At 40.5% G+C, this 27,939-nt stretch overlaps 1 protein-coding gene across 5 annotated transcripts in view; it reads right to left on the bottom strand.

Moving 5' to 3' along the window:
- LOC140731037 (astrotactin-2-like) overlaps positions 1 to 27,939 on the bottom strand; it is a 1,710,280-nt gene that overhangs the window by 1,022,504 nt on the left and 659,837 nt on the right. For all 5 annotated transcript variants that reach the window (XM_073052234.1, XM_073052229.1, XM_073052230.1 and 2 more), the window contains one exon: positions 7,380 to 7,484. In XM_073052234.1, the coding sequence (XP_072908335.1) occupies positions 7,380 to 7,484 (105 nt within the window). The remainder of the gene's footprint in view (positions 1 to 7,379; positions 7,485 to 27,939) is intronic.

Here is a 27,939-nt window from a genome sequence, read left to right as displayed (position 1 = left end):
TCTGTCTCTCATCTCACCTGGACCTAGCTTCAATATTCATTAAAACTGACTTGTTAAACTTATTGAATTAACATACAGACTTGTAAATGCCACATACATGAATATCAAGCAACAGCAGACAACTGATAATATCACCATCATCTTCGACGTACACTGCAGGGTCAGCTGCAGTTCACTGGCATTGTCCTTAAACTGAGGCAACAGATACCTCAGGTCAACAACCTAGTGCAGTTCAAAGAGATTGTGCACTGTCAAATTCACTGTCCTGCAGATCCTTCTCCCTCATGTGGACATTTGAATCCTGTGATACTACCGTGAAGAACATCAAATGAGTTCCCTGTTGCCCTGACCAAGTTGGTTGTCTATGCTGATAGCAGAGTGACTATACTTATCACAGATGCTGCTGCAATACCTGGTGGGGAATTGGCTGAGTGTGCAGATACTAATGGGGCTGGTGACTGTCAGGAGACAGCTAATGCTCCACACTCCAAAGCCCCCAGTGAATAAAAGCTCAAATGAACTGTTTCAGCCTTTTCCATTATTTAATAAGATCAGGGCTGAACCAGAAATAAACTCAATTTTTCCATGCTCCCTCCTTATGTTGAAGTCTCAGTGTTGATAATAACTGAACATACAGTGAGTTCTTCATCATATCAAAGCCTGGGTAAAAAATATTACAAGTAACTGGCAGATGCCAACCTTACACACAAGAGGGACTGATGATAGGTTCTGGAACTGATACATGAATTGTTTCTCTCTCGATCGAAACTCCCTGGGTTTCCAGAGCTTTTTGTTGTGCTTTCGATTCCCCGCTGAGCCAACATGACAACAGTAGCAGTTGCACAAGCAGTTCAGAGCTTGGGGACTCAGTGGCAAGCGTTCAATGTTTAATATCTCTATCAATTATGAAGTGTAGGTCAGGAATACTGCTCACTTCTTTAGGATGGGCATAGTTGAAATAAATTTGTTTTTAAAAAGTTGTATCAACCAGAGCACTTGATTGAGAGTACATGTCCTATATTAAATGTTTACCCCTTCTTTCATGTGTGATGTTTGTAGTTCTACAGCAAGATATAAGTGATGGGTTAGTACAAATAGCATTTGATAGTCAGAGTGGACTTAGTGGGCTGAGTGGCCTGTTTCTGTGCCATATGACACTAAAATGACAAACAGCTCTTCTCTATGACTAAGGCTTCTTCAGAACATAGGAAAATCATCGATGCCCCCCATGCTCCCCTCAAGCTCACACAGCACTCCTCATTAATACATACAAGAAGTGTTCCATTAGTTAAATTAATTGAACATTCTGAAACTTCCTATGGGACAAAGTTGAGGAGAAGCAAATATTGTGTGGGGTTAGTGGTTCAAGAAGAAAGCAAACCACTCTCTTCTCAGGTAACTTGAGGAGGGTCATAATTTATGCCCTTGGATACATGGACACATTTCAAAACAGATTTCTCCTCTGTGTGGAAGAAACACTGGAAAAGCAGCTAAAACAATTCTGACACTGTTAATATGGTAATAACTAGAGTTAAGTAACTGAGATGCATATTGATTTTGAATGAAATTCATCAAGTAAGCAGCAGGACAAATGCAGTCATGAATATTTCCATGCGGATGCACGAAATATCTGCACTATGCCAAGCTGTTTCAAAGAACATGAACAAACTGTATGGCAATAATGAACATGGTCATCATCTTAGGAAAACTCATAAATGAAAGGGGGAGGAAAAAAACCTTTGTGACAATGAATGAATTTTTCGCTCCATCTTTTCGTGCACAAAAAGCTAACTGGGATCTGACTCATTTATAAATACATGGTTTGCTCTTTTTTCTGGATTGCTTCGGGATGTTAAGCACAAATCCACGGCTTTTTGTTGCAATAATATTTAATTTTGCTCATTAAAGTACATTTCCAAGAATTGAAGAATGCAAAATTTAAAATTTAATTCACATCATCTTGAACAGTGCTTCAACCACCGTAATTTCCACAAACAATTCACAATAACATTAAATGTGTTGGTGTTACTGCCAATCAGTTCACATCGTACTACTCCGGAAATGGTTGATTTAATGAGATCTCAGAGTGAAACAATCAAAGGACTAGTTAGCATTTTGATAAGGAATCCCTGCTGAATACATGTTACACAAACAATATCTCCACAAAACTCTCCAAATTCACTGAAAACATTAGAACATCATTATCAGTGTCCAAAGGAAAATCCATTTTTCTGCAGTATTGAGGCCATGGTCACACTCAGTTAACTACAATGACTCTAGATTCTCAGAAGACTCTGCTCTGAGCTTGGCTGTTGGGGCAAACAGCAGAGAGCCTGAGGAAAAGGTTCTAGGAAGTACTTGAAGTTTCTTTCACTGACCATGACTCCTGGGAAGCTCTGGCCCATGTTCACTCCAACTAGAGGAGGAACGATCACAGAACACAGAGCAACACAGCACAGGAAAAGACCCTTCGGCCCACAATGTTATACCGAACCAATTAAATTAGTAATCAAATGGTCAACTAAACTAATCTCTTCTGCCTGCACAGTCCATATCCTTCCATTTTCCTCACATTTATGTGCCTATCTAAACATCCCTTAAAAGGACCTGATGTTTCTGTCTCAACCACCACCTATGGCAATTGCTTTGTGTAAAAATCTTGACCTTCATATCTTCTTTGAAATTACCCCCTTACCTTAAATACATGTCCTCTGGCATTAGACATTTCAAACCTTGTAAAAAGATACAGTTGGCACTCTGTATCTGCCGGTTCCACATCCGCGGTTTCAACCAACCGCAGATCGAAAATATTCAAAAAAAAATTCTAGAAGGTTCCAAAAAGCAAAACTTGAATTAGTCGGGCGCCGAACACTATGCTGAATCCATGTGAATGAAGTGATGTGTAGGCATACCCTGCTGTAGCCTCCTACCATTTCACAGATCCTCAATCTCTCTTGAACACACGCTATTTGAGCATTGTTCGCCTCACATCTCGTTTGTTTGCTACTTGTATTGTGAGCAAGAGGAAGGAGTTTAAGGCTAGTAAGGGATGGCTGGCTAGCTATGTAAAGCACTACAGCCTCAAGAACTTAAAGATCATGGAAGAATTGGCATCAGCTGATGCCGAGGCAGCATCAGCGTTCCCAGAAGAGCTACGATGGTTTCGCCCGTACTGAACATGTACAGAATTTTTTTCTTGTCATTATTCCCTAAACAATACACGATAACAACTATTTACATAGCATTTACATTGTATTAGGTATTATAAGTAATCTAGAGATGATTTAAAGTATACAGGAGGATGTGAGTAGGTTATATGCAAATACTACACCATTTTATAAAAGGGACTTGAGCATCCGTGGATTTCGGTATCCGCGGGATGTCCTTGAACCAATCCCCCTCGGATACCAAAGGACGACTGTACTGTCTGTCAACTCTCTACTCTCTCTCTATGTCGCTCATAATCTTATAATCTTAACCCCCCTCAGCCTCTGCCACCCAAGAGAAAACAACCCAAATTTGTCCAATGTACCCTTAATCCAGGCAACATCCTCGTAAATCTCTTCTGTAAACTTTTTCAAAGCCTTCATGTCTATCCTACAGTGGGATGACTAGATTGTATGCAATACTTCAGATGTGACCTAACTAGAGTTCTAAAAAGCTATAACATAGCTTCCTGACTTTTGCACTCAGTGCCTCAACTAACAAATGCAAGCATACTATATGCCTTCTTAACCACCCAACAGCCTGTGTAAATACTTTAAGAGAGCTATGAACTTGAACGCTACGATCCCTCAGTTCATCAACATTGTTAAGGATTTTGTTTTTAACAGTGTACTCTCTCTTTGTATTTGACCTACTACGGTGTAAAACTTCACATTTGGCCAGGTTAAACATCTGCCATCTGTTCTCTCATATCTGCAAGTGATCTGTAGCCCTTTTGAATTCTTCGTCCGTCTTTTATGCTATTGACAACACCACCAATCTTCATATTATCCACAAACTTACCAACCCATCCATCTACATTTTTATCCAGGTCACTTACATAGGATTGAAACAGCAGAGATCCCAGTACAGATCCTGATGTCAAACTTCCAGCTAGAATCAGTCCCTCTGACTAATACCCTCTGTCTTCTATAAGCAAGCTAGTTCTTAATCCAAACAGCTGTTTCACCATGGATCCCATGCATCTTAATCTACTGGATGAGCCTCGCATGTCTAAAGTCTTATTAACATCCATGCAGACAACAATATTCTACCTTCATCAGTTATCTTGTCAAAAAACTCATTCAAGTTGGGAAGATACGACCTGCTCTGCACAAAACCATGCTAGCTCTCCCTAATTAGGCTATGGTTTTCCAGATGCTAATAAATCCTATCCCGCAAAACTCTCTACAGTAACATCCCTACCACTGATGTGAAACTAACTGGTCCTTGTTCCCTTTTTGAACAATGGAACATGGAATAATGGAATAAGCAGGATTGTATTGAGGACCTTGACTCTAAGTGTCAAGAGCACACAAAGTTTGTGCATAAATAGTGGAAGAAGTGTACCATGTTATGAACTACCCTCCAAGCCAGTTACCTCCTGCTCTCTAATGGAAGAGTCTGTTGTTTCCACATTGGCCTCGTTTACCACATCAGGACACACAAAACCAGAGAGGAAGCAAGTCATCCTCAATCCCAAAGGATTACATCAGAAGTCAAAGTTTGTTTGAGTTTTTCGTGACAAGCTGATCCTCCTTAACCTCCTGAGAAAGTATAAGTGCAGCCATGCTTTCTTCATAATTTCATCTATGGGTAGGATAAAGGGCTTGTTAATGTCCTAAAATTTAAAGCAGCTGACTCCCTCCAGCACCGATTCATCCATTGTATACTAGCACATGTTTACCCTCCTTCCCTTTCCTGAAATCAACTACCATCGCTTTGGTTTTGTGGACGCTGAGTGAGAAAAGGCAGTTGGCTATACTTGGACGAAGGAACCGTACATCCATATCACTTTGCCCTAGAATTAACCGAAAAGCAAATCACATTTCTAAATCCAAGTTGCCCAGTGCTTGCAACAGATTTGGGGTTAACTTTGACCTTATATTATTGTATGTCATGGCAAGGTATGTGTCAGTGTAAAGCCAATTGCCATCAATTAAGACCTGAAATTCTACAAGTAGAGCACAGTGTGTCATGACACTAAGAAATTTTGCCAAAGACAATTACTTCAGTATCACATTGTTGTACAAAGAGCAAACCAAACCCAAAACTAGATTTATTTTTATAAAATAATTCCAGTTACTCAGTGAGTTCAATATGTATAGCCAACCAAGGTTTGCCAAAAAAGGTTACGGATTTTATTCTCAGTCAATAAGAAATATAACCCTTGGCTTTGTGACTGACGCTTAATAAATACTAAATTACTGGAGCTTTGTAGAAGATCAGTCATATTCTCAGGAAGACAGCAAGTCTCAACAAATCTTGGAACTTAAAGGCACAATTTCTGATTCTCATTCATGCTGTATGGAAGGAAGCTCCATAATTCCTTATGTAATCAAAGAAGGTGGCTCAATGACACAGCCAGTAAAAAAAAACTGATGTTTCACAGCCCCTGCAACCTGACTTCAATCCTGACCTCTGATGCTGTTGGTGTGGAGTTTCCATGTTCTACCTTCGGCTGTGTGGGTTTCCTCCAACATTCCAACGACTTGTAGTTAGGTAGGCTAACTGGTCACAGTAAATTGTTCCTGCTGTGTTGGTGGGAGACAAAATCTGGGAGAAATGTGAGGAAAATAAATGGGATGTGAAAATGGGTGCTTGATGGTTGACCTAGGTGGGGCTCAGGGGCCTGTTTCGGTGCTGTAAAGCAAGACCCTAAGATCATTGTGGCTTAAAATGGCTACACCTACTCACAGAATGAACCACCTTCCTTGCTAGTTCCTATTCCAAATACTCTTACTGCATTTCCATTAATTTTCCTTTGCCACCAATAGATTCTACCAATCCAAATTAACATAGAAACATAGAAAATAGGTGCAGGAGTAGGCCATTCGGCCCTTTGAGCCTGCACCGCCATTCAGTATGATCATGGCTGAGCATCCAACTCAGAACCCTGTACCTGCTTTCTCTCCATACCCCCTGATCCCTTTAGCCACAAGGGCCATATCTAACTTCCTCTTAAATATAGCCAATGAACCGGCCTCAGCTGTTTCCTGTGGCAGAGAATTCCACAGATTCACCAGTCTCTGTATGAAGAAGTTTTTCCTCATCTCGGTCCTAAAAGGCTTCCCCTTTATCCTTAAACTGTGACCCCTCATTCTGGACTTCCCCAACATCGGAAACAATCTTCCTGCATCTACATCTAGCCTGTCCAATCCTTTTAGAATTTTATACGCTTCAATAAGATCCCCCCTCAATCTTTTAAATTCCAGTGAGTATAAGCCTAGTCGATCCAGTCTTTCTTCATATGAAAGTTCTGCCATCCCAGGAATCAATCTGGTAACCTACTGACTCACAGCCGTTTGGTGTGGAAAGAAACCCTTGCCATCTCAGAGAGTGCATGCATACTCCATGCAGATAACACAGAAGATCACGATTGTGCCTCTGGTCACAAGAGCTGTGAGACAGTAGCTACATTTCACCCCTCATCTGTAAGGAACACCAGAAAAAACAAGCTTGAGCAAAATGGCTCAGTTCATCAAATGATTAAGCCTTTGTTAATACAGACCTGATGCGGAAATTTTCATTCCACCAATTAGTAAGAGACTGGTTAATGGGAGCATTGAAAAATATGCATCAAGAAGTCACAGTTAATCTCTATGCAATTGTTCTTCACTAACCTGTACAGTTTTATTTCTCTCTATTTCTCACAAGATTGTTCTTTGAGCCCGGCTGCAGATCTTTTGATCCCAGTAAATTTGCAACATTGTTTGTAAAATTAACAGCATGGAGTGGGAATGCACTTTAAAATGTGCTTAATCCAACTTTGAAAATATTAGCAGTCCGTCATCTGTATAAATATCAACTCTATCAATATTGTGTAAATTATAGTATAAGCTGTCAAAGATGCCTGAACTTGTGTGCATTTATCACTTCAAGCAAATCAGCTACTGTGCATTTCATGGAAATGACAGGACAGTTCTGGAATCCACTAATGTCAAATAGCTATAATTTAAAGATGAGTTACAGTCAGCAGGTTCATATCCACACTGGGTTAGATCAGAGATTCACACTATCAATTCACTTCATAGCAGGAAGTTGCCAAAGGCATAAGCTCGATATGAAAAATTGCTGGCTTCTTATTCCAGCTAAAACAAACCAAAACCTCAAATCTGACTGTCATTCTCATTTCTGATGGTGAGACTGCCGAGACATATCAAAAATCCCTTTACCTTTGCTCCTTCGCCTCCCCCTGTGCTCGGAGTAGAAGGTGAGATGGGTTTCGTCATCTGCTTCTGTACCAGAATCCTCTTCTGCTCTGAGAATTCCACTCCCGCCTAGAAAGTAAAACCAAATCTGCTTTAATTGCAGTGGACGGTGTGTCATTGTACATAAGACTAGAAATCCAGCAAAAAGTTTGAGCTCTATCACACCAGCACAAGTTCAAGGTAGAAAATAAATCAGAGGGAGATCATGAAGCAGATTTTCGGAGTGTTGATTATATCAAGAAGAGCTGATTGATAGAACAAGCATTAACTGGTTTGGAAAGTATTTTCATTTGCACACAGTGAATGAAATGGAAGGAAGTGACCTTCCAAAAATTAGTACATTATAACTCTTTCAATATTCCCTTATGATTCAGAAGGTACATGATGTCTGTTGGCAGAGTACATAATCTAATGTCAACTTCAGTTCTCAGATATGGCACAGGTAGATAGCAAAGGAAACTGCCTCAAATCCAGCCAAACACATCCCTCAGGTAATGTCTCAAAGCAGCTTCACCTGTCAGCTGATTTTTCACTTTTCTGTTCTTAGAATCTTAGAACAGCCATCTAAGCTGGGAGTCAATAGTCACTGAGTACAATAAACAGAAACTCCCCCAAATGATTTGACGAGAGAAACCTTCCTTTAAACAGTGCGATGAGGATTGTATGAGGATGATGCCCATTGCTGACAACACCTAGTAAAACTGCACTCCCTTTGCTGCAAAATACTTATTCAGTTTACCCGCCATTATTTTGTCCCCCATTACTACATCTCTAGTATTATTTTCCAGTGGTCTGATAGCCACTCTCATCGGTCTCTTAATCTTATTATTTAAATGGTGAAAAATTGCAGCATGCTGTTGTACAGAGGGACTTGGGAGTGCTTGTTCATGAATCACAAAAAGTTGGCTTGCAGGTACAACAGGTTATTAAGAAGGCAAACGGAATATTGGCCTTCATTGCTAGAGGGATTGAATTCAAGAGCAGGGAGGTCATGTTGCAACTATACAGGGTACTGGTGAGGCCACACCTGGAGTACTGTGTGCAGTTCTGGTCTCCATACTTGAGGAAGGATATACTGGCTTTGAAGGCAGTGCAGTGCAGGTTGGTTCCAGGGATGAAGGGGTTAACCTATGAGGAGAGATTGAGTTGCCTGGGACTATACTCTCTGGACTTCAGAAGAATGAGGGGGGATCTTATAGAAACACACAATATTTTGAAAGGGATAGAAAAGATAGAAGTAGGAAAGTTGTTTCCATTGGTAGGTGAGACTAGAACTAGGGAACATTGGCTCAAGATTCAGGGGAGAAGATTTAGGACGGAGATAAGGAGGAACTGTTTTTCCCAGAAATCTGTGGAATTCTCTGCCCAGGGAAGCAGTTGAGGCTTCTTCACTAAATATATTGAAGAAACAATTAGATAGATTGTTACATAGTAAGGGAATTAAGGGTTATGGAGAAAAGGCAGGTAGATGGAGCTGAGTTTACGGACAGATCAGCCATGATCTTACTGAATGGCGGGGCAGGCTTGATGTGCTGGATGGCCTACTCCTGCTCCTATTTCTTATGTTCTTATGTTTATATATCTCAAAATGTTTTTGTATCCTCTTTTATATTAGTGACAAGCTTACCTTCATAGTTCACCTTTTCTCTATTTATGGCTTTTTTAGTTGCCTCTGTTAATTTTTAAAACTTTCCCAATCCTCTATCTTCCCACTAATTCTTGCTATATTGTATTCCCTCTCTTTTGCTTTTATTCTGTCTTTGACTTACCTTGTCAACCTTTGGAATTATATCTTCATCTTTGGGATATACCTTTCCTGCATCTTCCAAATTGACCTCAAGATCTCCAGCCATTGCTATTCTGTCATCATCCCTGCCTGTGTCCTATTTCAATCAATGCTTGCCAGCTCCTCTCTCATGCCTCTGTAACTCCCTTTATTCCAGCCGTTGCTGTTCTGCTATCATCCTTGCCAGTGCCCCAGTCCAATTAATTTTGGCCAGCTACTCTCTAATGCCACTGCAATTCACTGTAATACTAATACATCCAATTTTAGCTTCTCTGTCTCAGGCAGCAGGGTGAAATCTATCATATTATGACCACTGCCTCCTGTGGGTTCCTTTAGTTTATGCTCCCTAATTAAATCTGTGTCATTACATAATCCCCAGCCCAGAATTGCTGTCCCCCAGTAGGCTTAATCATGAACTGCTTTAAAAAGCCATCTCATAGATATTCTACGAGTTCCCTCTCTTGAGATCAAGCACCAACCTAATTTTCCCAGTCTGCCCACAACTTTTCTATCTTTTCTATCTCCCATTGTAATTTGTAGCTCACATTCTAGTTACTGTTAACAAGCCTGAATATAACTCCCATCAGGGTTTTTTAAAACTTTCTATTTCCTAACTCTACCCACAATGATTCTACGTCTTCTGATCCTATGTCACCCTCTTCGTAAGGATTTGATTTGATTTTTCACCAAAAGAGCTACCCCATCCTCTATGCCTACCTGACTATCCTTTCGATACAATATGTATCCTTGGATAAGAAGCTCCCAACTATGATCTTCTTTCAGCCACGATTCAGCCATACCAACAGCAACACACCTGCCAATATCTAACTGTGCTATAAGATCATTTACTTTATTCCATAAACTGCACGCATTCAAATATAACACTTCAGTCCTGCATTCATCACCTTTTTCAATGTTGGCCCCCTGTTACACTTTAACTCATCCCACAAACTGCAATTTTTCCCTGTCACCTGCCTGTCCTTTCTCACAGTCTCATTACACTTTGCATCTCCCTTTTTCCCAACCGTCCCATCCTCAACCCCATCACTCTGAGTTAGGCAAGTTCTACGAGCCAGCATGGTGAATGGAGCACCTTTAATTTGAAATGAAAATTAAATAACGGAGCAAGGTTTAATCTGAATGCATTTTCACTAACTTTGAAGAAGCTATACAGTATACTAATTTATAAACTGAAACAGTGGGTCTCGGAGTTTCTACTTATTTTTCTGCAGTCTATTGTGAGTGCTGACAAGATACCGAGAGGTAACTGGTACTTCCACGCAAAGTGCAAAAATACTGGGTCCATTTCTCACCTTGATGTACTACACTACAAACTTGGAAGGTTTCAACTGTGCAGTGTAATGGAGTGAGTAAGATGTTTTCTCAGTGAGATCCAAAATGTTCTTGCTGTCTCATTATCTTGTCATATCTACGAACAGTCAAAGCCTAGTCCCTAAGTGTCTTTTTGAACACGCTGCAGGAGGAAAGGAATATTCTTTCAGCTGAAACAACAAAGATGGCAGCAATTTTCTTTTAACTGTTTGCTAGCTGAATAATGACATCTTTTACACTTCCACACATAAGGAAGCGAGAGAGCAGGTCTTTCAAAGCACACATTTAAATAACAGCTCCTCTACAAGTGTTTCTTAAATCGCCACTGATATTTGAATCAGGCTCATGATGAAATCAACTAAAGGTTAGCAAACACACACCACAGAAGCTGACCAACAATTAATTCTGCCATGTAACAGTTTGGGAAAAGCTGCCATATGGAAAGTTTATTCTTGTGAAATGAAAAGCGACCTGCCAATGAAACAGAATGCCAGTACTTGGCCAATATTTTAAGTAAAAACCAAAAATACTGGAAAACCTAGCATACTAAGGAACATCTCTGGAAAAAGAAAAGCTGATTATTTAAGGTACAAGACACTACATCAGAATCTATGTAGCATTTATTTTCAAAATTGGATCTCTCCAAGTCTTTTCCTTGGCTCTCTGGCTTGAGGCGAGAATCAGAGGAGCACACACTTCTTGTTTTTTCTTGTACCTTGTGATGAAAAAGATGGCAAACCACCTCCCTCGAAGAGCACTGTCTCAGGATTGAAAACAAAGATTTAAGTTAATCAAAGAATTGTCAACTGGGTGTTGTATTAAAAAGGGAAATGGGACAATGAAAGATGCTTCTAGCAATTTCTTGTCCCTTTTTCAGACACAGAAGGTTTTCTGGGCCATCAAGTCCATGCTGGGTGGAAGGAAAGGGGCTGGTTGTATTGCTGTTGTGCTGATGAACCCTTGGTCATGTTAGGTTGGCACTAGAATGTGTGGGGCTGCCCCCAACACATCCGTGGTTTGAGTTGGCTGATAAACGACACACTTTACTATATGTTTCAATGTATCTGTGATAAATAAATTAATCTGAATCTGCTAGCACTTGGAATAGTCTCAGTCTCCTGTAATCTAATCACTCTTAAATGCTCAACTCCTTCCTCATTCTCTATCCTGAGGATTGGAGGTTGGGGATGGGCGCAGTGCTGGAGGGGGATCTACAGTCAGAAAATTACCAGTTTATGACTTGTGACATTATCCCAATATTACACAGATATCAAAAAAATGCTCTCCTGCTAAACAGAGAAAAAGAACAATGAACTGAACCATACTGACACACTTAACAATTAATCACAGAGCAAACTGAAAGAACTGAAGAACTAGCAAAGCAAAACTGCTTCTCCAAAAATGTAATTTCAATGCTGCAGCTAAGATCATACAAATTATACATGATTAATTATTTCTGAATTAAATTTAGATTGGCAAGGTTTCTTTGCAATCTGATCACTTCACATTGTTTTGTAGCCTCAAGGATGATTGAAAAATCATGAACCGATTTGCAATGCAAAACTGATTTGAAAGTCAAAACGTATTATTAATTGGACATTTGCAATTTTCATGGAACGTTTGACATGCCAGCAAATCAGGTTTCAGTGCATGCAGTTAATATTACCAATTAATGGTAATTATTTGCAGAAATAAAAAGGATTTAATAGTCGTCACGTTTGCTATGCAGGGAACTTAGCAAAGGAGCTAATAAGTGATGGCTGCTCACAGTCTGCTGTTTTTAAAGTGTCAAGTTTAACTTATCTCCGCCTCAGGCATCACAGAGATATTTGGATGCAGTCTGCTTTAAATGCCTTAAAACAAGCATTTTTAGCAGTCCAAACAAGCCCTCTGGACATTTCAATACAAAAATGATTAATTGTTAAGTATTAACATTATATTGCCTTCACTGCCGGGTGAAACACTGGAAACAAAATCTCTTCCAGAATCAGAACAGCTTTTATGGTTTGTTCAAACAGATGCCATTACAATGCAGAAATATATTGTCAACTACAGTCCTGCCTGCCACATCAGCAGAGATTTAGTGCAAAGTTCCCTCTGAAGTGCTTGTAAAACAATCTCAGAAGATCAGTCAGGGTCACAAAATTTGTGGCTGTCTAACACAGAGAACAAATATGAATGAGATTGCCTTAGGGCTATCCACAAGCCTGATCTGGCTCCTTAAGATGGCTGAATACAAACAAAGCATGTTTCAGACAGATTTAACAGTGGGTGGTGCAATGAACGAGGTGAACCCAAATGCAGGACACAGGCACGAAGACTGAGTTAGGATGCAGACGTGGGCATGAGCGTTGAACGGCAAACAGGAGGGAGTGCAGGAAAACAGGAGACAGGCAGAACTTATCTTGACACGGAGCGTAGAGAGGGAAGCTGCAGACAAAACTTTTCTTAGCTCGGAGAGACGGAATTACACAGGTAAACCTCAGTACTGGAGTAAACTTGGAATCCTTATCTTGGCACGGAGAGACAGTTTCACAGGTAAACCCCAGAACTGGAGTTGAACTTAGAAAAATTATTTTGACTCAGAGAGACTGAGTTGCACAGGTAAATCTCGGTACTGAAGCAAAACTTAGAACACACAATCCTAAGTGCCAGGAAACGTTAATTACCACACTGGCAAAACAACAATCTGGCAACTAGTGGGTACAAAGCCGGGGTTCTTATGCTGCAGGTCTTGATGAAAACCAGGTGTGCTGCCATCAAAGGGAATTAGGAGAAAATGGGGAATTAACGGTCGGAACCGTGACAGTGGGTGCAATAGTTACAAGTTTGCTATGTTCTGCCTCACAATACAACACTGTTGTGAACCTTTTATTGCTCCTTATCATTCCTATGATGTCCCAGGTTGGTATCAGTATCTCTTCCATTCCCTGTTAGTTGCTCTCGTCCATACTGTAATAATATAGGGCACCACACCCCAAAATGCTTGAAAAACTCAGCAGGATAGGCATCACCTATGGAGGGGAATAAGCAGTTGACATTTCAGGCCGAGACCCTTCATCAGGACTGGAAAGGAGGGAAAGAAAGGAGAAAGAAGCCAGAATAAAAGAAATGTGAAAATATAGGTTCTGCCAGAGACCTTAAACAGTGAACATTTCAGAAATGCAGCTGGTGGAAGAAGGAACAAGAAAGATTCTGAAAAAAAAATAGAATTATGGAAGAAATTTGCAAAATCAGTCAATGACCACAACATACGACCTGTGGTGCTAACATTTTGGTTGATAAGGGCACTGCGGTAGTTCCGAAACAGGGCACAGTACAGTGCAAGTTGCTGAGAAGGTGTTGGTGCCTCATGAGAGGTGTGAAGACTGGGCATTTGAGAAAGGTACAGAAGGGAAACAGGAATAGGGAATCTGAAGATTGCCAGTTTATCAGATGATCCCTGCTCTCCAGAAATATGCAATAGTGCAGCACAGGAACAGGCGCTTTGACACATGACACGGTGCCGAACTCATGATAGTGGCGGCAACACACCGTGACATTTTGCAGGTTGCTCACAAAACTCTAGATATACCTCTTCTGATCTACCAGCATTACAATCTGCGGCCTGTATTTTCCCTTTAAGTGACGTACTTTTCAAAATGTCTTAATGAACTAGTGATTTTACAACATCCTGAAGGACTTGGTGGACTCAATGCTCAGGAATGCAGGTACAGCAACTATAAGAGGATGAAGGTACGTCACTATGGCTGGTAGATGAGGAAGGAGGGAAGGACTCCAGGCCAGACAAAAATGGCAGGGTGTAAACCTTCCTTTACCCACAATCTTGTTAGCAAATGTACAGTCTCCGGAGAAGAAGACAGAAGAACTAAGGGCAAGATTGCTGTATCAGAGGAAATCAAAGGATTGCTGTGTTCTCTGTTTCACGGAGAAGTGGCTCACCTCAGATACAGCAGATATGTTGGTCAGACTCAAGGCCTTCTCAGTCCACTGGGTGGACCAGACTGCTGAGTCAAAGAGGGCAAAAAACGGGAGCTTGTGTTTCTTGATAGAGTCTTCCCCAACAACAAACCTGGATGAAACAAGAGACACAAAATCTGCTGAGGGCCATATTAGTGGCATTCAGGTCTGGCAACCAAATAACATACAAGAGGTTCAGGTGCAACCTCCGGAAAGCCATCCCATGGCGAAGTGGCAAATCCAGACCAAACTGGCATCACGGTAGGATGCTGAACAACGGTGGCAGGGTTTGAATGTTATCACCAAAGTAAAACCAAGTGACATATGTGACAGCATGGTTTTGCTCCCAGATGAGCTCAATGCCTTTTCTGTTCGTTTTGACTGAAAAAAATGCAGGCAACTTTGAAAAGTCCCTGACGACCATGTGATTTCAGTCTCCGAGGCCGATTTCAGGAGGGTGACTCAATGGAACGCATCTGGCAGATAGTAGGTACCTGACCACATGTACTGAAGACATGTGTTGATCAACTGTAATGAAATGAAATGAAATATCTTCATTGTCATTGCATAGTACAATCTGTCACGCACCAATACAGCGAAAATGAGTTTGCAATTCTCGTACTCAATGCTATAACACAATAAATAAAATAAATAAAATCATGTAACCAGCCAGTACAAGCAATGTCCAGCAGTACAAAAGCATACCTCAGATGCATGACAGCCATAAAACCAGAATTAAAAGTAGCAATATAACAAATTTATGGATGATGCTTGATCAATTGGTTCAGAGCAATTATAGCTCTGGGGAAAAAGCTATTTTTCAGTCTGGAAGTGCGGGCATAGAAAATCTTGTAACATCTGCCAGATGGAAGAAGTTCAAACAGATGACTGCGTGGATGTGTACTGTTCTTACAGATGCTTGTAGCTTTCCTTAGGCAGCATAAGCTGTAGGTGTCCTCCAGGGCTGGGAGCTGTGTCCCGATGATCTTCTGTGTGCTAGAGATGACCCGCTGAAGAGCTTTCCTATTAGCTGCTGTACAACTGAGATACCACACAGAGATGCAGTATGTTAAGATGCTCTCTATGGTGCAGCGGTAAAGGGTCACCAGCATCTGTTCAGTTAGACCAGCTTTCTTCAGTGTCCTGAGGAAAAACAAGTGATGCTGTGCTTTATTAACTATTGTTGTGGTGTTAGTGGACCATGTAAGGTCGTCTGAGATGTGTATTCCCCGAAACCTGAAACTGGACACTCTCTCCACTATGTCTCCGTTAATGTAGACTGGAGCATACTCGTCATCCTGTGACTTTCCAAAGTTGATTATTAGCTCCTTAGTCTTTGCTGTTCTCTGAGACAGGATGTTCTCTGAGCACCAGCTCACTAAGTTCTGTACTTCCGCTCTATATACTGATTCATCTCTCTTGGAGATCAACCCGATCACTGTTGAGTCGTCTGCGAATTTGACAATGGTATTGATGTTAATTGCAGGTATACAGTTGTAAGTGAAGAGGGAGTAGAGTATGGGACTCAATACACAGGGCTGGAGTATTTATTGATATCTTTAACCTCTTGCTTTGGCAGTCCGAGGTATTCACCTTCTCAAGCATGCTCCAATTATACTTCAAAGTAGTGGATACAACCCACTCCATCATGGATCAAGATCTCACCATCATTAAGCATATCTACAAGGAGTGCTGTCACAGGAAAGAAGCATCTATCATCAGGGATCCCCACCGTATAGGCCATGTACTCTTCTCACTGCTGCCATCAGGAAGAAAGAACAGGAACCTCAGGACCCACACCACCCCAGGTTCAAGAACAGTTATTACCCCTCAAACATCAGGTTCCAGAACCAGTGGGGATAACATCACTCAACTTCTCTCACCCTGATACTGAACTGTTCCCAAAACCTATGGACTCACTTTCAAGAACTCTACATCTCATAATCTTGATATTTATTGTTTATTTATTATGGTTATTTTTAATTTTGTATTTGCACACTTCTGTCTTTTGCACATTGGTTGTTTGCCTCTTGTATAGTTTTCATTCATCCTTTTGTTTTTTTAATTTAATGTGAAATGAAAATGAAATTCAGCGTTGTATACGGTGACATAAATGTCACAAACATGGAATACAGAGTAAATGGCAAGCAGTGGGTCCATATGTGGGAGAGTGCGCAGAAATTAATAACTCAACTTTGGGTCATACTGGATGACACAGTTGCAAACAATTTGTTTCAAACTGAGGCAATTCTCAGGGACAGTGAAATCAAGTCAGTGGCATCTGATGAACAGGGTTTGAGACAAGCTAATGAAATTTCTCCTGGAGTTCTTCCATCTTTATCTGTATTTTATTTTACTTTGCCTTGTAGGAAGTAATGGCCTGCAAACCCTACCGGAGCTGGCGTGCATCAGAATCCATCTCTAACTTCAATCAGAATTGTTTTATTATTCTTAAAATAGCCTTCCTTAGTTTGTATCTGGATTTCTATATTCTATGTCTGGATCACTGGTGTTGAATGCCACAGATCTCTCCGCAGACTATGAATATCTCCTGGTTCATCCACAGCTGTTGGTTTGGGTAAGTCCAGTATGTTCTCAAAAGTACACACTCATCCACACAGGTTTAGATGTAGTCAGTGACAACTGTGGAATATTCATTTAGATTTGAAGATGAATATTGTCCAGCCCCCAGATTCAAAGCAGTACCGCAAGTGCTCCTAAGCGTCCCTTGACTATACCTTCATGATCTTCACCACTGCAGCTGTGGTCCTCAGTCTCTGCCTGTTTGCCAGAAGTAGAAGTACAGCCTGGTGATCCGACTCTCCAAGGTGCGGGCATTGGATGGCATGGTAAGCATGCTTGATGGCGGTAAGATAGCAGCACACTCAGATGCAGCAGCCACACCGGGTCCAATCTAAGGTGTATTTGATAGTCTTATTGTATTTTTTATGATTGCAAGTCACTGCTGGATACTAAGGCATGATGTACTGCAGGACTATCCCATCAGTGAGTTGCTTGAAAGCGATTGAGCTAGACCTATCGTGCATCGTTGCTGTGTTGTCACCTGGACTTGCCAAGTATTGTTGGACAGTGCACAGTGCCATCTTCAACATTTTTATTGTAACGTAGAATACTGCAAGTCCATTTCACTGGTTTATTGGTGAGACCGATGGCAGGGAAACTGTCCCTTATCATTCAAGACATGACCTCTTCTCATTGCTACTATTAAGGAGGAAGGACAGGAGCCTGAAGACACGTACTCAACATTTTAGGAACAGCTTCTTCCTCGCTGCCATCAGATTTCTCAATGGAAAATGAACTCATAAACACTACCTTCCTCTCTTTTTGCACTATTTATTTAATTTATTTTAATATACTGTATATACTTATTGTAATTTATATTTTTATTATTATATATTGCAATGTACTTCTGCTGCAAAATAATAAATTTCACGGCATTGGCCAGTGATATAAAACCTGATTCTGAAGAACCTATATTGCACAGATAGCCTGCCGGTGGTGGGCATTACAACCAGCAAGGCAAACTGGAACAGTACACATCACCAGTCTCCTCTTGTTAATCACACTACTTCATGGAAGTGGATTTAAGCAGCCTCAATGATTTGGAACTCTTCCTTCAAGGTTAGTGAAAACAGAATTTTAGGAAAAGCAGTGACTTTCCCTTGAGACAACTTGCCACAAGAATACGATTAAAGGAAATATTTCCTCAGGTAAATTCTCATTGGGAAAAGAATGAATCTAACATGCTTTGTTCAAGAAGTCTAGTATGGAAATCAATATTAATGAAGTGCAGTCAGGAGAGTTTATTTTTTTTTCAAAACAGAAAGGAAACTTCCCTCTTTGTGCCACTCTCAACACCAAGGATTAGCTGGTGGATTCAGACTACTCCCTCTGTTTCCTCTTAATGTGTTTTCTATAACTTCACAGAAACACTCTGTAAGAGAATTGCAGGTTACACATCCCTCTCTCCCTTTGCATTTCTGAGCAATGGAATTCACTTAGTGTAACTTCCTGTGCAAAATCTGAGATAGTTTTGTGAAGCTTCACTGTGATTTGGGTTCATTTTGCTTGAGGTCTTGAATGTGGAACTAATAATATGAAGACCTAAACTATTGTGCTCAGCATCTGCAAGGGACTGCATTTCTTAACCTCTAACTCCATCCCTTTCAAATGCAACCTCTAAGACTGGATCAGAGCCTTCACTAACTTGCAGATAAACACATCAAAACAGAACAGCAGAAGGGCACTCCTCAAGTCTGCACCACCGTTTAATAAGATTATGATGGAAGTCTTAACTCTGAATTCTCATTTACCATTAGCAACCATAGACCATTACAGCACAGAAACAGACCTTTTGACCCTTCTTGGCTGTGCCGAACTATTTTTCTACCTAGTCCCACTGATCTGCACCTGGGCCATATCCGTCCAAATCGCTCTCATCCATATACCTGTCCAAGTTTTTCTTAAATGTCAAAAGTGAGCCCACATTCACCATTTCATCTGGCAACTCATTCCATAATCCCACCACTCTCTGCATGAAGAATCCCCCCCCAATGTTCCCTTTAAACTTTTCCCCCTTCACCCTTAACCTATGACCTCTAGTTTTTTTCTCCTCTGGCCTCAGTTGAAAAAGCCTGCTTGCATTCACTCTATCTATACCCATCATAATTTTATACACCTCTATCAAATCACCCCTCATTCTCCTATGCTCCAGGGAATAAAGTCCTAACCTATTCAACCTTTCTCTGTAACTCAGTTTCTCAAGTCCTGGCAACATCCTTGTAAACCTTCTCTGCACTCTTTCAACCTTATTAATATCCTTCCTGTAATTAGGTGACCAAAACTGCTCACAATACTCCAAATTCGGCCTCACCAATGCCTTATACAACCTCACCATTACTTTCCAACTCTTATACTCAATACTTTGATTTATAAAGGCAAATGTACCAAAAGCTCTCCCTATCTACCTGTGACACCACTTTTAGGGAATTGTGGATCTGTACTCCCAGATCCCTCTGTTCTACTGCACTCCTCAGTGTCCTACCATTTACCTTGTATGTTCTACCTTGGTTTGACCTTCCAAAGTGTAATACCTCACACTTGTCTGTATTAAACTCCATCTGCCATTTTTCAGGCCATTCCTCCAACTGGTCCAAATCCCTCTGCAAGCTTTGAAAACCTTCTTCACTATCCACTACACCTCCAATTTTTGTATCATCAGCAAATTTGCTGATCCAATTTGCCACATTATCATTCAGATCATTGATATAGATGACAAATAACAATGGACCCTTCACTGATCCCTGTGGCATACCACTAGTCACAGGCCTCTACTCAGAGTAGCAATCCCCCACTATCACCCTCTGGCTTCTTCCACTGAGCCAATGTCTAATCCAATTTACTACCTCTCCATGTATACCTAGCGACTGAATCTTCCTAACAAACCTCCCACATGGGACCTTGTCAAAGGCCTTACTGAAGTCCATGTATACAATATCCACTGCCTTCCCTTCATCCACTTTCCTGGTAACTTCCTCAAAAAAATCTAATGATTGGTTAAACATGACCTATCATGCACAAAGCCATGCTGACTTTTTCTAATAAATCCCTGTCTATCCAAATACATGTAGATCCTATCTCTTAGCATTCCTTCCAATAATTTACCTTCTACCAATGTCAAATTTACCGGCCTATAATTTCCCAGTTTACTTTTTGAGCCTTTTTTAAACAACGGAACTACATGAGCTATCCTCCAATCCTCCGGCACCTGACCCGTGGATATCGACATTTTAAATATTTCTGCCTTTCACTCTCTTGCTTGTTAAGAATCTGTGCACTTCTTCCTTAAAAGTATTCAAAGACTTGGCTTTCATTGTCCTTTGAAGAAGTTCTGAATCCTCAGGACTACTCAATTCCAACTCCATAACATTGTGTGACTTCATTCTTGCCTCAACTCATCCACTGCTGAAATCTTCAGCTTCCCCTTTCATTCCATCTGGCCATTAGTATTCTAATATACGCAATCATCCATCTGTGAAATTTACATGCTCCAAAACACTGTCTCTTACCTTGGACCCAAATCACCTCAACAGTTGCTGTTGACAGCTTCTTCTTTTTCTATACATCTCAATGTTAAAATTCACAGCTTTTTGCTTCAAGGTCATAGCCACTTCCAATCTCTCATTTCTGACAGCTTCACTTTTAAATTCTCACAGATTGTCATACAGGAAAATCATTGCACCACCTCAGTGACCTAAAGGTCAGGGACTGAAACTCTCTAATTCATACCCTAAAATGCTCAAACTTTCCGCCTCTTTTCCTTCTTAAATCTTTCTTTGAAATTCTCTACTTTAACCAAGCATTTGTTTTGAGTTTTCTCAAGATGAGCTTTTGGACATATTGCTCAATATTAGAATGAGCTGTTGTGATCTGAGGTGAGGGCTGATATTGTTCATTCTCCACGATGGTCACTCTTTTCAAGGCACTAGGGCAATGAAGTCTGTCCGGCTGCTGTGCTCCGTGCACATGATGAACTGATGTGAGGCTTTGGGTCTCCTCCAAGCTGCTCCAGGATTCAGATCCGAAGATTCAGTTTGGTTTGGAACATTATTGTTCACTTCAACTGTTTGCATGTGTAACACTTACCCAACGGGCTGGTATATGTCTAGGGGAAAAGGAGATCCAGCCACACACCAACCCCACCTCCCGTACACGCAGGTGCTGTGAGAATCGAGTTTATGCCTCGCGCCCGCCCACAGTATCAAATCCGCAACAAATACCATAATGAAATGCACTTTAAAGAGTTTACTAAAATTAGAAGAGTATTAGGCAATACAATATATATGCAAGGGAAAAAAACAAAAGGCGCCAACTTATCAAAGTTCAGTCAGTTTAGTACACATCGTTGGAGCTCAACCATCGAACCATCTGACCCCTCGTCGCTTGCCTCCGATCTCCACGTCTTCGCACCTAGGACCCCCCGGTGGTCTTCTGAGCAGTGCAGCGCACGTCCACCTTCCTCAGTGTCTTCCTCCCGACTCCTCACCAAAAGCCCGCGAAAACCCCTCCCCCAAGTTCCCAGCCTCACAAGACAAAATAACATTCCCCATTGGTTAACAAATGAATACAATTACCATATCAGCAAGTATAAAGCAAAACAACTGCGAGAGAAACACTTATCAGACAAAGAAGCATTCCTACTCTTAACAAACCTAAAAAACCCATTTTGAGTAACATACACAGGACATTGTACACATGATTTGGTTTTTTTTCCTTTTCTTGTGCATTGGCTGTTGATCTTTTATTTTTTTTCTTTAATTGGGTTCTTTCTGATTTCTTGCCTTGTGGCTACCTGTGAGCAAACAAGTCTCAAGGTTGTATAGTTTATACATTCTTTGATAATAAATGTACTTTGAATCATTGAGCTACTATTGTTGGATTGGACTGTGCTGTAACAACCTACACTTCCATTGCAGCTCTTGAAACAAAAAAGTACCATGTTTTGGAGGAACATTAGGATTACTACTCTTAAGAATTAATGCATTGTTTATTTTTGTTCACCGCTACTGACAGCAGTGATAAATTTCCTCACCTCATGCCCTAGAGCTTTCATTATTAGAGGCAGTCTCCCATGAAAATTGCTAATGAGAAATAGTAATCACTTTTGTGGCTAAGATTTCAAATTAAATCCAGCAATTACTCTCCACTGTCAGGTAAGTTGTGTAATGTTTACTGGAGACACACAGAAATACAAATTATCTTGCAGAATATGTAAAATAAGGTCAAACATCATCATCCCAATTAAATCTCAACCTACATATGCACAAAGAGGTGAAAGAGGACCAACAGGCCTTATCCATTCATTAAAGAATGCAACTTTATGCAATGTGTACTGAACCCAAGAAATTCCAATTATTATGGAAAGCAAGAAAAAATAGCCAACTTCTCGTCAAGCAATGAGATACTCCTCTCCAACTTTTAAACAACTGAATGAACATCAAAATCTCCTTACCTATGGTAAATTATTCAAAATACCTGGACTATAACTCTTGCATATTTTTAATCTGCTAAGAGGACTGGAAGAAACAACCTTAATTTTTATTTGGATTCCAAATCTGACATGTGCAGGTGAGGTAGTATCCATGGAAGAGAAACAATTAACATTTGAGGTGAATGGTCAATGATCTGTAACACTATCCATTGTTTCTCTGTCTGCATACCCAGTCTGACCTGCTGGCATTTCATTCTTAATTTCAGATCGTCAGTGGCTGCAATATTTTGCTTTCAAACGAAACGTTTAACATGCCTCGGGCAAATTATAAGAGCATAATTAAGATGTCAGAGCTGTTGAGTGAATTTCTACATTAACCTACAATTATCACAGACAAGGGGAAAGCAGAATTTTGACTTAATCTCATACTTCCGCTTGGTTGGAAACTAAATTAGGGAAGCATGTTTCACATTAAATTGACAATGGTGATACGACTTGCCTCAAGCAAAGTGGCAATGCTGAGCCTAAGCGAGCACTCCAATCCACAGCAGTGAGGGAAGAACATGCAGACCTTTATCTGAACTGCAAGGAGTTGAGAATGGAGATGCTCAGTGGGGAAAGCCACAAAGGGGTGGCTCCTTCAGACGCAGCAGAAAAGAAATGACTTGTTGCCCTGCAATATCCTCACAAGCTACAATGACAAGTAATGGAACCCACCTACGTATATCTGCCATTGTTATTTTGCACTTAAGAGCAGTTTTGTCCTTACTGGATCATGTTAGCTGTTATTTGAAAATCAATTAATAAGATATCGGCCCATATAACAAGGCTATTATTTTCCTTAATATTCAGTCTTTGCCCAACATCATCCAATGTGCAGCATCACATTGGCAAGAGCTCCAGTCATTGATGAGGGCTTATACTTACCTGCAGTTATTATAACCCTTCTTCTGACACCTACAACATTCACTCTCCTTAAAGGACCAGACCTGTGATGAATGTGGGTGTTGCTCGGATTCCCAGCATCTGCAGATTTTGCATTATTTATGAATAGCAACCATTACATTTATTGCAGAATTCACATCAATTGGATCACGTGCTGTTGATGGAGCATTCACTACTGCTTTCATTTAAGAAGCTGTGGTCTTGTTTAGTGATAAATTTATTAAGATTTTTCACTGACATTTCCATCAAACTTTTACTTTTACAAACTTGTTTAAAGATAAGACTGCATATTTCTCAGATAGGGCTAAACCCATTCACCACTTAACCGACACACACATCTATTTCACAAGTTTAAAAGTTCACCAAAGTTGTAATGATTGGATAAACCTTTTAATCTAACAACATAGCTGCTGATTCTCTCCGATTCTGATTCACAATGTTAAACCTGTAGCTCTGCTGATCCACAATTCTGGGGTCTGAAACTAATGATCAATTTCTGTACTACTCTGAAGTTTTTGGTATTTTGTGAGCACGTCAGATTAGTAAATACAAAACATGATTCTATCAACAAGATAACCTTCTTTGCTCATTTATGGTAGTGTAAGCATTGCACATTTTAATGAGATTATACATTTACTGAAAATTAACATATTAGCAATAATATTTCCATTCTCTCCGTGCACAATGTACACACCCAGACTGCATATATAACCTCCCTGCACTGTTTAATCATTTATTCTGCCACATTCAAACAGAAAGATATAAGAACATAAGATATAGGAGCAAAATTAAGACGTTTGACCATCCAAGTCTGCTCTGCCATTTCATCATGGCTGATCCATTTTTCCTTTCACTTTAATCTCCTACCTTCTCCCCGTATCCCTTCATCCCCGACCAATCAAGAATCTATCAACCTTGACCTTAAATATATATAAAGACTTGGCCTCCACAGCCACTTCTGGCAACGAATTCCACAATTGTCAAAGTTCAAAGTAATTATCGAAGTACATATATGTCATCGTATGCAGCCCGGTGATTCACTTCCTTGCAGGCATACTCAATAAATCCATAACCACAATAGAATCAATGAAAGACTGCAACAGGGCGGACAACCAGCGTGCAAAATACAGCGAACTGTGCTAATACAAAAATAAATTTTTATAATATATAATTATAAATAAATAAGCAATTATTATCAAGAACATGAGATGAAGAGTCCATGAAAGTGAGTTCATATGTTGTGGGAACAGTTCAGTGATAGGGCAAGTGAAATTTAATTGTTCCCCTATCTGGTTCAGGAGCCTGATGGATGAGGGGTAATTCCTGTTTATCAACCTGGTGATGTGACTTATGAGGATCCTTCCTGTACCTTCTTCCTGATGCCAGCAGTGGGAAGAGAGCATGATCTGAGTGGTGAGGGTCCTTTATGATGGATATTGCTTTCCTATGAAAGAGCCCTGTGAATGTTTTACCCATGATGTCTGTATCCATTAATTTTTGTAGGCCTTTCAGTACAAAGGCATTGGTGTTTCCATACCAGGCTGTGCTTTAGCCATTCAATATACTGACTGCCACATATCTATAGAAGTTCGTCAAAATTGTAGATGTCATGCTGAATCCTTGCAAACTCCTAAGCAAGTAGGGGTGCTGCTGTGTCTTTTTCAAAGTTGCACTTACCTGCTAAGCACAGGACAGGTCCTCCTTAAAGTTAACACTGAGAACTTTAAAGTTGCTGACCCTCTCCACTTCTGATCCCCTGATGTGGACTGGCTTATGGATCTCCAGTTTCCTCTTCCTGAAGTCAGTAATCAGCTCCATGGTCTTGCTGACATTGAGTGAGAGGTTGCTGTTGTGGCACCACTCAGCCAGATTTTCAATCTTCCTCCTACATGTTGATTCATCACAACTTTTGAGTGTTTTGCTGTACTCAAGGCTTCTTTTCACCAGGAAAAGCTCTTCTAAGATGTTTCTTACAGTCTTACAGATAACTGCAGTCACTAACAGGAGAAGATCTGCAGATGGTGCAAATCCAAGCAACACACACAAAATGCTGGAGGAACTCAGCAGGCCAGGCAGCATCCATGGAAGAGACTGCACTCAACATTTTGTGCCGAGGCCCTTCCTCAGGATTGATGAAAAAAGATGATGAGTCAGAGTTAGACGGTAGGGGAGGCGAGGAAGAAACACAATGTGATGCTGCTCACTGTTTTTTGTCCTTTTAGTTCCTCCTTTTGATGTAAGTTTATTGATTCACAGTTCACTTTGCAGATCTTCCCACCCGGGCAGATCTTCTCTTCTCTGTCTGTGGAATTTTGAGGTCCTGTGGTCAGTGCCAGTGACACAGAATCTCTTTGGGAACCTTTTCACACCAGTGACTAGCCTTGTAACGGGTTTCACTATACTGGGTGGGCTGCACTGTTGGTCAATATCACTTATAGCAATGTTCAGAGGCACGAACAGCTCAGAAACACTTCAATGCACACTATGAACAAAACATGTTGAATAACATCACATATTTGATGAGCCATTATGCCTAACATGCACACACAAACATAAGCTACATTGGCAGGTCGAAAGCAGTTTTAGTTTCTTAAGGACTTTTGGGATTAAAAACAGAACACACAGCAAACACTCAGGTCAGGCACCATCTGTGAAGAGAAGAAGAATTAACTATTCATATAGAAGATCCTTTGTTAGGATCGGGAAAGAGAAGATAAAGTTCGATTCAAGCTGCAGATAAGGTGGGGTAAGGGATGAATGAGATAGATGGGGGAACTGAGATGAATGGGAGAGGTTAGGAATATCAGGAGGATAAGGTTTTGAGATCATCAGTGGGGGTTTATATGCGAGGCAGGGTTTAAGAGTCGGCACACCATTGTGGCTGAAGGGCCTGTACTGTACTATTCTATGTTCCATGTTCTATCCTGTTAAGGGATTAATGAAGGCTATTAAAGATGGAGAATACAAAGAAAGGAACTTAAACATGAGCAAGTCTACAAATGCTGGAAATCCAAAGCAACACAGAAAATACTGGAGGAACTCAGCAGGTCAGGCAGCATTTATGGAAATAAATAAACAGTCGGCATTTCAGAGACCCTTCTTCAGGACTGAGAAGGAAGGGGGAAGATGCCAGAATAAGAAGGTGGGGTGTGGGGGGGGGGGTGAGGGGAAGGAGGTGAGTTGGAAGGTGATAAGTGAATTGCTGTTTTGAGGTTTGACGGTTTGTGCCCTTGACCATAGGACCTCCTCCAGGGTCGGACAGGAATATTTAGAATGATTTCTCAATGCACCAACAGATTGAGAACTTGCTTGCACTTTAATACAGACCAGCATCCAAAACATTTACTTATATTACGTGTGATGATGTCTGTCTCTCTTAAACATGCACACACACACACAAAGCATTTAACATGAGTATATTACTTGGGAAGAGTTTGAGGAGTGCTAGTAAGTTATGGAATTTTTGAAGAAAAACAAAAGATGTAGGAAACACTCAGAAGGTCAAGCAGCATCTATGGAAAGCAAAACAATGTTTAAAATTCAGGTTGTTGCATTAGGATGCAGAATTGTTATTTTTATAGTATTCTCTTAGAGGTTTAACTTTCCTATGCTTGCTTATAATTTTCATTTGTTCGCCTATATGCATGTAATTATTTTGTAAATTTTCTAGTAATTGTAGTATAGCTGATTCTGTATTTTCCAGAAGCTTTTCCATGTTCTTCAGTTAGCGTCACATCTCTTGAATCTGGCTATTTTATAAATTGATTGTTTACAATGGAATGCAGTTTTGTCTCAAGTTTGAGTATGAGACAAATGTCCTTTTGCTCATTTTGTGCACTTGTAAAACTTGATAAATGGCCTTAATCACCAAGTTTATCCCTCATTATGCAAGGTCAAAGATGCAGTTTGTGGATTGGGCTCTGCAGTTCATGTTATATGTGTTTCTGGTTGATCCTTTTTCATTGCTATTTTGTGTTATTTTGATCAGGGCGGACCGGCTCTGGAGTCTGTTGTCAACGAACGACACAAAACTTTCCTAGACTGTTTAAATTGCTCTGTGGTCTGATGTTTTATATTTTGCGTTTTTCACTCTTTTTTTTGTCACTTGCGTGATTTGTTCTCTTTCGTTGAGTGCTTGCAACGGAGCAGCTAAGAATTTTGAGGAATTCAGAAGAGTGACAGCTGAAGTGGAGACACAGGAAGAATCCTAATACCCAAGCTTCCACATTTCAGCTGTTCCCATACCCCTACTGCTCCAGAGTCTGCAGACCCAGAATTTGCCTCTACAGTCACTCTACAGAATTTGCCATTGCTGTCTGTGGCAAGACACATCTCAAAGTTGTATACTGCATACGTACTTTGATAATAAATGTATTTTGAATCTTTGAACCTTTGACCCTTTGTCAGAAGGAGTGAAATTAAGTATGGGTGTAGTTTATAATGACATGTATTGTGGGAAGAATGTATCATTATTACAAGCATATATTCAC

The sequence above is a fragment of the Hemitrygon akajei genome, chromosome 7, assembly GCF_048418815.1.
Source record: "Hemitrygon akajei chromosome 7, sHemAka1.3, whole genome shotgun sequence".
In the NCBI taxonomy this organism is placed as follows: domain Eukaryota; kingdom Metazoa; phylum Chordata; class Chondrichthyes; order Myliobatiformes; family Dasyatidae; genus Hemitrygon; species Hemitrygon akajei.
The sequence above is the reverse complement of the archived record's forward strand: the minus strand, read 5'-3'. Positions and strand labels throughout refer to the sequence as shown.